The sequence below is a fragment of the Antechinus flavipes genome, chromosome 4, assembly GCF_016432865.1.
Source record: "Antechinus flavipes isolate AdamAnt ecotype Samford, QLD, Australia chromosome 4, AdamAnt_v2, whole genome shotgun sequence".
NCBI lineage: Eukaryota > Metazoa > Chordata > Mammalia > Dasyuromorphia > Dasyuridae > Antechinus > Antechinus flavipes.
The window spans coordinates 409,676,562-409,690,685 of record NC_067401.1 but is presented as its reverse complement, the minus strand read 5'-3'; the positions used below and the strand labels follow the sequence as shown (position 1 = coordinate 409,690,685).

Genomic DNA, 14,124 nt, shown 5'->3' with positions numbered 1-14,124 from the left:
GCACCTTCATTTGATTTTTTTTTTTCATTAATTCCCTTGAGATTCTCGACTTTTTATTGTTCCATATGAATTTTGTTGTTATTTTTTCTAGATCATTAAAATATTTTCTTGGAAGTCTGATTGGTATAGCACTAAATAAATAGATTAGTTTAGGGAGTATTGTCATCTTTATTATGTTCGCTCGGCCGATCCAAGAGCACTTAATATTTTTCCAATTATTTAAGTCTGACTTTATTCGTGTGGAGACTTTTTTATAATTTTGCTCATATAATTCCTGACTTTCCTTTGGTAGATAGATTCCCAAATATTTTATGGTATCAACAGTTATTCTGAATGGGATTTCTCTTTGTATGGGGATCTCATTCTGACCAGCATAATAGAGTGTGTCATATGAGAAGATGATAATGACACAAGGAGAAGAGAGGCAGTTACAATGAAAACCTTTGAACCTCTAATTTATTTCATCCTTGTATAGAATACATAGTTTTTTTTTTTTAAGTACAGCAAGATTATTAAAAGAAAAGCATACATTTGTAAGCAGTACCTGCATCATTAACTGTGTTTTATGACCTCCAGACAGACATCTCTGATTGTCAGGATCATGTCGTTTCCCCTCGAGTCTGTTAGCTCTGCTCAGAAAATTAGATAAAGATTGTGAAAATCAAAACATTCCTTTAGTTTGTCAAGCGTGCTGTGATTCATAATTGCAGAGACACAGAGTACTGGCCCACCCCTTTGTACAGTCCCCTTGAACCTTTTACAGGCTTTCTGGGTTCCACACTTATTCGTGGTCCTCAACAATCTGCAATTCTTCTAAACATTTCCACATTTATCATGCTGCACAAGAAAAATCAAACCAAAAGGAAAAAATGAGAAAAAACAAGCAAACAACAACAACAACAAAAAAAGGTGAAATACCATGTTGTGGTCCACATTCAGTGCCCATAATTCTTTCTTTGGGTACAGATGACTCTCTTCATCACAAGTTTATTAGAATTGGCCTGAATCACCTCATTGTTGAAAAGAGCTAAGTCCTGGATGGCATTTTCTATCCCAAGTCTATTGAAATTATCTTAGATCATCATATTGTTGAAATAAGCTAAGACTATTATAGTTGATCATCACATAATCTCATTGTTACTGTGTATGATGTTCTTCTGGTTCACCTCACTTCACTCAGTATCAGTTTACGTAAACTTGAAAGAGACAATTTCAAAAAAACCTGGAAAGACTTAAATGAACTGACCCAGTGAAGAATGAAATGGGAAGAAGCAGAACAATTTATATAATGTATTTTTAATAACAAACAGCTTTGGAAGATTTAAGAATTCTAATCACTGCTTATGAGCAACCACAATTCAGAGAACTTATTATATTACCCAAGTCTTGACAGAAAAATCATGAGATTTATTCAGAAGGAGGCATTTTTTTTTTTGGACATAACAAATATGAAATTAAATAAGAAACAATATACATTAAATTTTTTCCCCCCAATTACATGTAAAAACATTTTTTTTTAACATTTGTTTAATTTTTTGAGTTCCAGATTCTTTCCCTCCTTTTTTCCCTTTTCTCCTTTCTCATTTAGAAGGCAAGTAATTTGTTACAGGTTTTATGTGTGTCTGTGTGTGTGTGTGCAATTGTGCAAAACACATTTTCATATTAGTCATGTTTTGAAAGAAAACTCCTCCCTGTCCCGAGGACGAAAATAATAAAATAAAGAAATAGTATGCTTCTATTTGTTTTCAAACTCCATTAGTTCTTTCTCTAGGGCACTTTTCATCATAGTCCCTTCAAAATTGTCTTGGATTATTATTGTATTGCTAAGAACAGCTAAATCATTCACAGTTAAGGATCACCCAATATTGTTACTATATACAATGTTTTCCTGGTTCTTCTCAATTCATTTTGCATCAGTTTTTATGTCTTTCCAGGTAGAAACAGCAATATAAATAGAGTAGAAAAGGAAAAAAAAGTCCTCTTAATTTTAGTTGAATAAATTGTTAAGGCAGTTTAAGAAATATAAAATGGCTATAATTTCTTTGATCGCAGGCTCCATTTACTAAACTTCTTCACATGCCACATTATACATACTAGATACTGAGTAAATACTTGATTTATGTGGAACTTGAACCAAATGAGTATAATGCCTTTAGCGTCTAGAGCAGTGGTGCTCAAACTTTTTAAATAGGGGGCCAGTTCACTGAACCTCAGACTGTGGGAGGGCCAGACGATAGTACAAACAAAAACTTTGTCTTGTGGGCCTTTAAATGAAAAAACTTTATAGCCTTGGGTGAGGGGGATAAACGTCCTCAGCTGCTGCTTCTGGTCCATGGGCCATAGTTTGAGGCCTCCTGCTCTAGACCATTAAGAGACATAGAACTAATAGAACTCTTTTTCTAGTAGAAACAATATGGTTGAATAAATTCCCAAAGCTTTACCCCATTATTCTTTGAGATATTTGTTATATAAGATATATTTCTTATTTTAAAAAACTTTATTGATACCTTTTTTTTTTTTTTAATGGTATCTACATTCCTGAATATATCCCCTACTTAATAAGCCATTCTTTGGAACAAGAAAAGAAAAAGAAGGCAAAAACAACTCATCAAAATTAGCAAATCTTATACTCTATAATGATTATATAAGTGATCTCTCCTCATGATTTCTCACTCTTGAAAGGATATGCCTTTTTATCTCTTTTCAAGTAAATTTGGATGCTTTGATTATGTGACTGCATTTTTTTTTCCCCATGTATGTTGTAATAGTAGTCATATGCTTTTGTGAAGTCCTTGTGTGATTCTCTGAATTCTTCATATTCGTTGTTTCTTACTGTACAGTACTATTACATTTCCATACTGGTTTTGTTTAGTCATATTCTGATCAATGGACACTTACTTTCCAATTTTATGCTGCTATAAAAAGTGCAAATGCGACCGTTTTATTATATATGGAATCTTTCTGTCTCTGACCTTCCTGGAGTATATCAAGTAAAAGGATTCTTTGGGTCAAATATAGTGTCCCTTTTAACCACTATTTTAACTTAATTCTAATTTGATTTCCAGGATGGTTGGACCAATTCATGGCTCTACTAATGCTGTGCTAGTGTGCCTTTCTTTCTCAAACCTTTCTAGCATTGGGTGAGAAGGAAGTAAGGAAAGAAATAAATAAACATTTATTAAGTGCTAATGATGTACCAGATAAATGAAGATACAAGTAGGGTCATGAAGTCTGAAAATCAGGAATAAGGCCAGGAGGGGGATGAAGGCTGGCATGGCCCCCTCCACCGAATGGAGGCCTCAAGGGAAATTCATCAGTGGGAGAGAGGATTATTTCCATCTTTTATTGTCTTTGCCAATTTTTTAGTCACCAGGTAAAGTTGCTGATTTGTTTTGCTCTGCATTTCTCTTATTTTTAGGTATTTGGACTGATCTTTCATGTAGTTATTGATAGTTTGTAATTCTTTTTTTGATAATTCTTTTGACCAAAAATATCCCTTGGGTTGGTATGAAAATCAGGTATTTCATGTAAAGATTTTTTCCCCCGTAAATACTTTTATCTTTTTATCTTAGTTGATTTATATAATTCATGCAAAAGCCTTTCAATTAATATAATTTAAATTATCTTACCTTTATTGATCATTTCTATTCCTTATTTCAAAACATTTTCCTTAGGTACAACTGAAAAAAACATTTGATTCTCTACATTTTCTTTTTTTTGTGGTACAAAAATCCATTTTGAGTTTATCATGACTTAGAGTTTAGTATTTTGGTGTAAATCTAATTTTTGCTAAACTGCTTTTCAGTTTTCCCAGAAGTTCTTGTCAGAAAAGGAATTCTACAAGTCATTTGTTTTCAGAATTACTGAACACTGAGTTATTCCTTATCTAGTCTCTTCCATTGATCTACTTTTCTGTTTTTTAAATTTCATCAAATAGTTTTGCTAATAAGTGCTTCATACTCTAATTTGAGATCTGAAAGTGCTGTTTTCCCTTCTGTTTTTTCTTAATTCCTTCACATTTCTAGACCTTTCATTCTTCCAGCAATTTTGTTATTTTGTATCACTGTGTATTTTGTGCTTTAAAGTATCACTTTGATTTTATTGGCATAGCACAACATTTATAAAACAATTTAACATTGTTGGTTTTAATTTTATTGGTATTCGCGCTTAAGAGGTTACTGTGTTGGATTTTCACTGATTATGAATATATAAACTGCATACTTAGATATCATATGTCTCTTGCACATTTAACCTGGCCAGTTTTAATTTCCTTATCAGTAAAACTGGGATAATAATACCTATAGTACTCATTTCCCTGATTTGTTGTAAGGATCAAAAGAAGTAATGCACATGAAACATTTTCTAGGCCTTAAAGTGCTATATAAATGTAAGACAGTATAGTAGATTGTTATGAATTGGATATTAGTCAGATATGTTTATATTGCTTTTGAATTGTTATGATTTTCAGTTGTAATTCAGCAACTGTGACTTAATTCTTAATATATCTCATGTCAATTTATATTTTGCAGTATTTCAGTGTAAGTTTGAGAGAGTCCTCATATATAAAGTGGTCCTATAACTTTAGTTTTTGTATTATTTTTTTAGGTTGGATGCAGAAACAGGTATTCAGAAGAAGAAACAAAAAATCAGTTCTTTTTCATCTCAAGAACCTGATAGACATCAAAAGAAATTATGTGATGACAGTCAAAGTACTTCTCACAGTCACTCTTTAAGTAGAACTGACAAAGAAATACAAAAATATGATTTCAAATATGAAGATGTAAAATTGAAAAGTGAGAACAACCGTGATCTCAAAAGTAGTAATAGCCTTACGCTTACCAAGAGTGCTCAGTCCCACGTGGAATCTCAAACAGGTGAAAGGAAATGGCCTCATCATCTTTCCCAGAGGGAGAAGATGAAAGGATGGCAGAAGAGAGAAAAGAGCATTAAAGTCAAAGATAATTTAGGAAAATCTTCCCTTGAGAATTATAGCAAAGATGAATTTGCCAAGGAATGTAATTCTAAAAACTTGAGTAAGGAAACACTTGGACCTGAAAGATGCAGAATCAGTTTCAAAGTTGCCACAAAATCTTCAAGTACTCTTCAAAAGGTGGTACAGGATAATGTTTTTAATTCTAAATTTCATAAATCAAAGCCTTCCTGTGAGAAAAAAGAAAGCCTCCCAAATCCTCTCAGACACAAAGGTAAACTCTCACCATCAGATTCTTCATATAAATCATCTGACCGTGGAGGGAAGTGGAGAGAAAAAGGTCATCCTGATCAGGCCAGCCAAAAAAGAAATGATTCCCGGCCAGAAGAAACTTTCTTTCCTGCGACAGTATCGTTAAAACAGGTGGAGTAAATTGATATTTTGGTCAAAAGATTTTGATAGTAGAGTATACCACTTTTAAAATTATAGTGCATTAGAGATATTGTCCTCTGTGGAAAATACATTAAAATGAAAATTGCTGAGAATTTTTTTGTCTCTAGGCTTTAAGCATCATTACCTATCCTTTCTTTTTCCTTAATCGTGAGGAGATTGGTTCTTTTGTGCATGTTTGCTCCTAGAAGGAAGGGTTTTACTTTATCTTTGTATTCTTAGAATTTTTCATAACACTGCAGTAAGTACTTTGTAAATGCTTGTTATTAAGTGATTTGATGGAGAAAGTTTTCATCAAAGTGAACCTTCTGACTGATAGCCAGTTGTCAGGAAAAGAGACAAGATTAAAACAGGCACCCTAGTGTCCCTTGACCCCTGTACAGGAAAGCATTCAGTTTTCAATGCATTCCTTGACCATAACAATTTTTATTGGTTTTTCCTCTTAATTTTCCAGTTCGTTTATAGAAGTGAACACTTTTCCTTTTGGATTCAGTTCAATCCACAAAGCATTTATTACTGTGTTGGGCACTTTACTACTGGTTGGGCACTTTAGGTTTAGATGTGTGAAAGTCACTCCTCAGGGATACAATATGTAAACAAATAAGTACATGAAATGCATGTAAGAGTAATTTCAGGGAATGTTAAGAGAAGAGCTCTAACAACTGGGAGATCAAGAAAGGCCTTCTTTAGGAGTTGATACCTGAGCCTGAGCTTTGAAGGTAGCTGGAGATTCTGAGAAGTGCTTTGAAGGCATAGGGGAGACAGCAAATATGTATATATATATACATATACACATGTGTAATATATGGTGAATAAATACAAATACTTAAAAGTAGTCAAATACACTATATAGTTCAGGAGGACAGGCACAAATAGTTGAAAGGATTTGGAAAGGTCACACAGAAGATGGCGTTGGAATTTCTTAAATGAAGAGAGTTTTCGGGGCAGAAGAAAAGGAGAGAGTACATTTAATGCATGGTTGATGAACTAGTACGCACACATGGAGACTGAAGATGAGGAATGCGGGAAAGACCACTTTAGTTGAATTTTTGAGTATGAGTAGTTGGGTAAATGAATATTGATGCTGGAAAGAGATGGGCCAGGTTGAAAACAGCTTTAAAAGCTCAATAAAAGACATATTTTTAAGAAAAAATAGGAAGCTACTGGAATTGATTGGATAGGGTTGTATGGTCAGATCTGTGCTCAAGGAAAATACCTTTGGCTTGTATGTATAGGATGAACTGAAATAGGTAGAGTTGAAGAAGGGGGATGAGTTAGGAGGCTGATGCTAACAGAAATCTAGCCAAAAGGTGGGGAAGAGCAGATTTAAGGTGGCAGTTGTGTAAGTGGAGAGGAGATGGATGAAACAGATTTCATGGGATAGCAATGGCAAGGTTTGGTAACTGGTGACATAAATAGGGTGACAGAAAGTGAAAAGCTAAGGTTACTGTCTAGAATAACAAACCTGGGAGCCTGAAGCATGATAGTGCTTTCAGCAGGTGTAGGGAAGTTTTGAAGAGGGAAAAGTTTAGGAGGAAAGTTTTAAGTCAATTTTAGATATTTATTTGTGCTGTCTCCTGGACATTCAGTTTGAAATGTTGAAAGGGCAACTGGTGATGGGTAGGGGAATGAAGTTTTGGGCGGGGGGAGAGGGGGGGTCATCTGTGCAGAGGTGATAGTCTAGTTGTTGAAAACATTAGCAAAAGAGACAGTAGAGAAGGGAAGGGAACACCCATAATTATGAGCATGATATAGCTGATAAATAAGCAAAGGAGACTGCAGAATAGAGGAAAATAAGATTCTGTGCCATGAAAATCCAGAGAGGAGAGATTGAAGGATGACTACTTGCTTGTGAACCTTGGCAATTAGGATCTTAGGTAGGGGTATTGATTCCTTAAACAGAAATAGTCAACTTTGGAATAGGGATAGATTTTGGGAATTTGAGGTTTCTGTAGGGATAGCTAGGTTGAAATCTCCAGAACCAGTTGATAATGTGGGATTGAAGTTCAGGAGAGATATATAGGCTGGGCGTAGAGATTAGGAAGTCATCTGCCTAGAGATGATAATTGAATCTTCTGAAGTTGAACTTCTCTCCATTGAATAGTATAGAGAAAAAAGAATAGACCTAATATAGGCGGTTGAGGGGTACACCTACATATAAAGCCATTGAAAAAATGACTGCTTAGGTTGTAGTCTTAGAATCTGGTATGTTCCTTAACATTAACTCATAGAATTAATTTTTATTTTAGAATTTTGAAGCAACATGTACTTCATATTCAAATGATTATGATCAGGACACAGATCAAGAGGTTAGTATTCTTATTTACTTCAGATGTATCAAATATAATTGCTAAATTGAATTGTTCTTGGCTCATTAATACTAAAAAGTGATGTGAATGTAATATAGTTAAGATATATCTGACACGATTGTTTCTACATTATAACTATTTTATGTAATTATGTATATATAATTATTGAGAAAGTCAGCATTATGTAGTAGTAAAAGCCCCACTAGATTTGCATTCAACCTAGCCAAGTTACGTAGAGCTTCAGTTTCTTCATAAAATGATGAGGTTAGACTAAATAGCTTCTAAGGCCCTTCTAGCTCTAGTTTTAAGTATACAATCTGGGATTCATGAACCTCTATAATTTTGTTATGTAGATTGCTTCAAAAGCTATTATCTAGAAAAACATTTTAAAATGTTCCTCTGTCTTTTGATTTTTTGCCTTATTTTACTAGATTTTCTGAGTCTTAAATTTTTACCATAACACAAATACTGAAACAGATTTCCATTTGTAATTGTAGTTACAAGACAGCAAAATGGGGGTGTTCCTTGAAATTATATGCGTGACTATCTTAACTGTAGAATATGGGAAGAAGGAAATACCATGCATGTATTTCTCCTCTAATTGGTCTCAATTTAGTTCTAAAATACGTTTTTAAGTATTATATTTACTTAATGAAGTTTTTTCTTAATTTAGTAATTAGGGACATAGGAATTTTAAAAAATTTTTCTTTTAAAAAGTCTCCAAATTTCATTAAATTGCTCATTATTTTATGACCTTCAATTTTTTGTGGCCCTTATAATATGACAAGACTTTTTTCCCCTTAATTTAAATTTTTTGTGTCTTTTAGCTTCTTTAGTTTTCCATTAGAGAATTAACTACCTCAAAATGTGCAATGTCTGAAGATCCAGTTTATAATCTGGGGTGGTTTGTAAACTTTTTTTTAATATTCTGAGGAAGAGCATCAATCAACAACTTATAAATATATTAAGCTATTAAGGTTTTAAACTTTTTTTTTTCTATACATATCTTCTGCCTTGAATATATGTTTTTCATTTTCTTATTAATTTGGAAACAACTCAGATGTGAGTCTTTCTACAATTCATTAAAAAAATCAACTTCACAAATACAAGATTGATGAGACATGAGTAGGCAGCAGTTAGTCTGTGAATGATTTGAGGGTTTTAGTGGACTATAAGAATAATGTGAGTTGGTACAGTGATTTTGTAACCAAGAAAGCTAGTCTGATTTTGAGCTTCTGTGAAAGAGGCCTAGAGTTCAAAAAAAATAAAGTGATGATAATTCTGTTGTCCACAGCTTTTGCCCGGCCACATTGGGGGTATTGTGTTCTGTTCCAGGAACTGTTAGAGGAAGACATAGATAATCTGTAGAGTATTCAGAGGAGGGCAGCCAGGATAATGAAGGTCTTCGAATTTATATCATCTGAGGATCAGTTGAAGGAATGGGATATTTATTCTAGGGGAGAGAAGACTGGCTGGTGGGGTGAAGGGGTCTAGTGGTATAGGAAGACAGATATGAGAACTGTCTTGAAATATTTGAAAAGGCTAACACCTGGGAGAAGGGTTTGCCATGTTCTGCTTGGTCCCAGAGGGCAGAGCTAAGTGCAAGTTGCAAAGGGACATTTTGGACTTGAGGTAAGGAAGGATATCTTAATTAATTAAGGCTATTCATAAACAGAATGGAATGTTCTTAATGGAGTGGGTTTCCCTTCACTTGAGATCTGTAAGCAAAGGCTGGATGGTTACATATTTAGTATGTTATAGAGGGATCCATTTATCAAGTACAGATTGGATTAGCTGGCCTCTGAGATACCTTCCAACTATGAAATTCTGTGATTCTCTGATAGATGCAGATAGTAGAAGAGCTTCATGCTGCTCGTGTGGGGAAAAGTATGGATTTACCTGTGGTACCGGCCTCTGGAGAGCTGACAAGTATGGAAATTGACTTGGCTGAAGATGATGTACATCCTTTTGTTGGTATGTCCTCTATATTAATGTTGGCATTTTTACCTAAGCTCTTAGCATTTCAGCATAATAACTCATTATTTTGAATGTGTTAAGATATAGAAGAAATGTCCAGAATGTTTTAAAGAATTGTAATTTATTTTCAGTATTCTGCTTTGTCATAATTTGTTATATTCAAGTTACAAGGCAGTGAGGTATCATTTTTGCTTTCTGACACAAGATTTTTATTGTAATGTATTTAACTTTAATTGTACTTCTTACTTAGTTTGTGTAAGGGATAGTCATCAAAGTTTTGACCTTTCAACTTATCCTTCTCTACTGTAATTGTATACTAATAAAGATTTTTTTTTCTCTGTCAAGGCACTGACTGGATGTAATGTAAATTGTAATGTGTGGAGGAAATGTCATCTTGGATTTATCCTGGTTATACAGTCAGATCTTGTTTATTCTTGGTAATGGGAAGGAATAGTGGTATAGACACTTCCCAAATCATTTATTGAGTTTGGAATGTATATATTACATTATTTACCTTACTGATGATATTCAGTTATAAATTGATTTTTAATATTAGCTTATTATTGATGTACATATCAACTGATGATAGAATAAGCAGTCTTAAAGCACAATAAGTCGCAAGGGGAAGTCCACTTAATTCAGTAAACATTTATATTATGTGGTAAAATACTGTGATAATTTTGAGGAGAGAAAAAATTTTAGATAAGGAAGTTGCTCTCATGGGCTTGGTCGTATAGAAGAAAATAGGATATATAGGTAGCCCTAACATACAAATAATATGTGTTAAGTTCACTATAGAATTACAATGCAATTGAAGTCATAGTTGTAGGGCTGTTATCAATTGGACACATTGGGGAAAGTTTCACAGAGGAGATAGAATTTGAGTTGGGCTTTAAAAGAGTGTCTTAATTGAGTTGGTGAATAGGGAGAGCAGAAACATTCCAGGAGAAAAGAAGATAGCATGAACAAAGACATGAAAGCAAAAAAGGAATTGGATGTGCTCTACAGTTATTAAGTTATTAAGTTTGACTTGAATGAAGACTTCATTCAGGGGTATGATGTGAAATAAGGCTGGAAAGATAAGCTGGTCCCAAATTTTTGAGATCCTTGAGTATAGGCAAAGTAAATTTGATTTTTTTGTAGTGGGGAATAGGGAGCTAGTGAAAATTGTTAGCTGAAGAATGATTTGAACAGATATTTGTATGAGGCAATAATGTTAAATAGTGGAACAGAATTTGGAGGCTATTGCAGTACTCTTTGAAAGTGGTAAAGAAGGCCTATGTTAGGGTCCTTGCTGTGGGAATATAGTGAGGCAGCAATAGTAAGAAATATAAAAATTTAAATGACAATACAGGACTGGATATGAGAGTTATGGCAGGAAAAAGAATAGAAGGTTATAGAAACTCCCAACAAGACAATAAAAATGTAAGGAGTAGCAACATTTGGTTGAAAGTTATTAGTAAGATTGGTTTTGGACTATTGGGCTTGAAGTACCTGTGGAAAATCAAGATGGGAGATGTCCTGTAGGTACTTGAAGCTGTATTATATATCTAAATCTGAGATAAGGGATCTGAGTTTAAGATTTTTATTTGGGAACTTTATTTTAGAAATGGCAAATGATGTCATGGAAGTGAATGAGATTCCCAAAGGGAAAAGAAAATAAAAGTTATAAGAGGGTTAAAGACAAGATCCTAAGGAATATGTATTAAAAGTCCAAAAGAATGAGGAATTTGTGAGGGAAACTGAAAAAGAATGTTTATAAAAATAGGAGAACCAGGGGAGAGAGAACCTTGTCTAATACTAATGAAGAATAAGAATGACTAATAAAGAATGGGTTATCAAAGGAAGATGGACTAGGAAATGGCTGCTGGATTTGATTTTTAGGTTGTCACTGACATCTTTTAACAATGTAAGACATTGGCCCACAGTTAGAGAAAGGAAAATGAAAATCAGTTCCTTACTTTGAGGAACTTAAATTCAACTTTAGCCACAAAGGTCTTATTGCAAAGGGGAAGGGGTAATGAAGATGTGGAAGCATTGGATGTAGACTTTTTCCCCTCCAGAAATTTGGCACTGATGGGGAGGCAGGAGTAGAAGAATGATAGCTGGATAATATAGAAAAGTCAAAGGGGGACTTTTTTCATATTGGAAGGAATTGGGAAAATTTCTTAAGTATGTTCAAAAGAGCCATTGGTGAAAAAGAGCTTTATATGCATGAGAGAAGAGGGAATGATTAGTAAAGTAAATCTTGCCTTAGATCACTCAGGAGGGAATACAATCAAAAGTATAGGTGAGGAGTAGGGATAGCTTGAGTTTTGGATTTGAAATTTGTTGTATTAAAATAATAAATGCTGGATAATTGGGCATTGATTCAATGAAATCAATATCTTAAGATAGAAGAAGATATTTCTGGAAAATTCTGGAAAACATTTTTAAGTTCAACAAGCAGAATCTTCTAAATTAGTAAAACTTTATCAAGAATAATATAATCTTAAAATATTGGTATACCTTTTTATTCCATTCAGAGAATACTGCTTCAGATAAAAAACTTTTAATTGTTATTGACACAAATATTCTGATGAATCATCTTAAGTTTCTTGGAATTTTGAAGACAATGGATGTTCCAGGTATTTATCCATAAAGATATTTTTTGATTCTTACTAGACATTATCCGACATCACTAGAAAACATAGGATCAAAATTTGTATTGTGTTGTGCTTTAACACTTTGAGGTAGGGAGTATAGAGTATTATTCCCTTTTTATAGAATGAGGAAACTGGAACTCAGAAAGTCATAACTGTGATTTCCCTGTAATTACCCAATTAGGGAGCATCAGAGCCAAAACTCAAACCAAGGTCATCTGAAATCTCATTCTCAATTCTTCTGTCACACTGTCACACTATTTCTCTTTAATTATAATATGAACTTATGAATTTCCTTCCCAAAGAAAAACAGAATGTTTTCTGATGCTTGACAAAGTAATTTTGGCTAATGAATCCTAAACTTACTTTTCATAATAAAATAGGATCTTCAGAAGTTGATTTAGCAATATAAAATCTCACTCATTCCTTTTTTAAAAAAGAATCTTATTTTTAACATTTCATTTTTTTTAAATTTTGAGTTCCAGATTCTCCTCTTCTTTTAATCACCTTCTTTATCCACTGAGAAGGCAAACAATATATCATTTATACTTGTGAAGTCATACAAAATGTATTTCCTATTAGCCATATTACGAAAAACCTATCCAAACCAATAAACTGAAACAAAGTATGCTTAGATCTGTATCTCGAGTTTATCAGTTTGCTCTCTGAAGGTGGATAGCATTTTTTCCTTATGACCTCTTTGGAGTTGATTTGAATAATTGTATTGCTCATAGTTGCTAAATCTTTCCTAGTTGATCATTGTTAAAATATTGTGTTCCTGTGAACAGTGTTCTGATCCAGCTCATTGCAGTATGCATCAGTTCATATAAAACTTTTCAGGTTTTCCAAAACCATCCTGCTCATATTTCTTATAATTCAGTAGTATTCCATCATAATCATATATCACAACTTGTTCAGACATTCCTTAGTTGATGACCTTCCCTTCTTTGCCAACACAAAAAGAGCTGCCTGATAGAAATATATATATATATATATTTTCTTTTTTTCTTTTCTTTTCTTTCTTTTTTTTTTTTTTTTGGCTGAGACAATTGGGGTTAAATGACTTGCCCAAGATCACACTGCTAGGAAGTGTTAAGTATCTGAGGCCAGATTTGAATTTAGGTCCTCCTCACTTCAGGGCTGGTACTTTATCCATTGAGCCAATTAGCTGCTCCTAAAATTATTTTTATAATAGAGATTTTTTCCTTTTTTTTTTTTTTTTTTTTTTTTTGGATCTCTTTAGGATATAGACTTAGTAGTAATATTGCGGGAATAAGGCTGTGTATAGTTTTATAGCCCTTTGGGTATAATTCATTCTCTTTCTTGAATTCCTTTGAAACCTATTTGATATTTATCATTTGCTGTATGGCTGCTGTATGGCCAGTTAAGCTCAATTAACTTATAAGCTTCTTGATTTTAAGGAAGTGTCTTATATTTCTCTGTAAAGTCAGCATGCCTAGTACTGATGTCAACTTGTATATTTCTTAATTTGACAAGATTTGAATTTTTCAGGCTTCGATAGACTTGTATTGATAATTCCTTGGGTGGTTGTGCAAGAACTAGATCGTATGAAAGCAGGGAAATTACTACGGCATGCACAGCACAAAGCTATACCTGCGGTTCATTTTATCAATGACTGTCTCAAAAGTCAAGATGGAAAGCTGTGGGGTCAATCTATTCAACTTGCTTCTCAAAAATTTTGTAAGTATCTCATGGGGAATTGAATGGGTTGGGGGTGCTGCACTTTCTATTCAATTTTAAAATGGATATAAAGGGGAATGGTTTAAAAACTTAATTTTCCATTAAAAAGATAAAA

General features: G+C 33.5%; 1 protein-coding gene across 3 annotated transcripts in view; it reads left to right on the top strand.

Moving 5' to 3' along the window:
- The window catches only part of SWT1 (SWT1 RNA endoribonuclease homolog), a 133,615-nt gene that overhangs the window by 15,030 nt on the left and 104,461 nt on the right, over window positions 1-14,124 (top strand). For all 3 annotated transcript variants that reach the window (XR_007953825.1, XM_051998777.1, XM_051998778.1), the window contains exons 5-9: window positions 4,606-5,353; window positions 7,630-7,689; window positions 9,534-9,663; window positions 12,192-12,293; window positions 13,821-14,009. Coding sequence is in view for 2 of the 3 variants with exons in the window: in XM_051998777.1 (XP_051854737.1) it covers window positions 4,606-5,353; window positions 7,630-7,689; window positions 9,534-9,663; window positions 12,192-12,293; window positions 13,821-14,009 (1,229 nt within the window). In the remaining variant the exon portion in view is untranslated. The remainder of the gene's footprint in view (window positions 1-4,605; window positions 5,354-7,629; window positions 7,690-9,533; window positions 9,664-12,191; window positions 12,294-13,820; window positions 14,010-14,124) is intronic.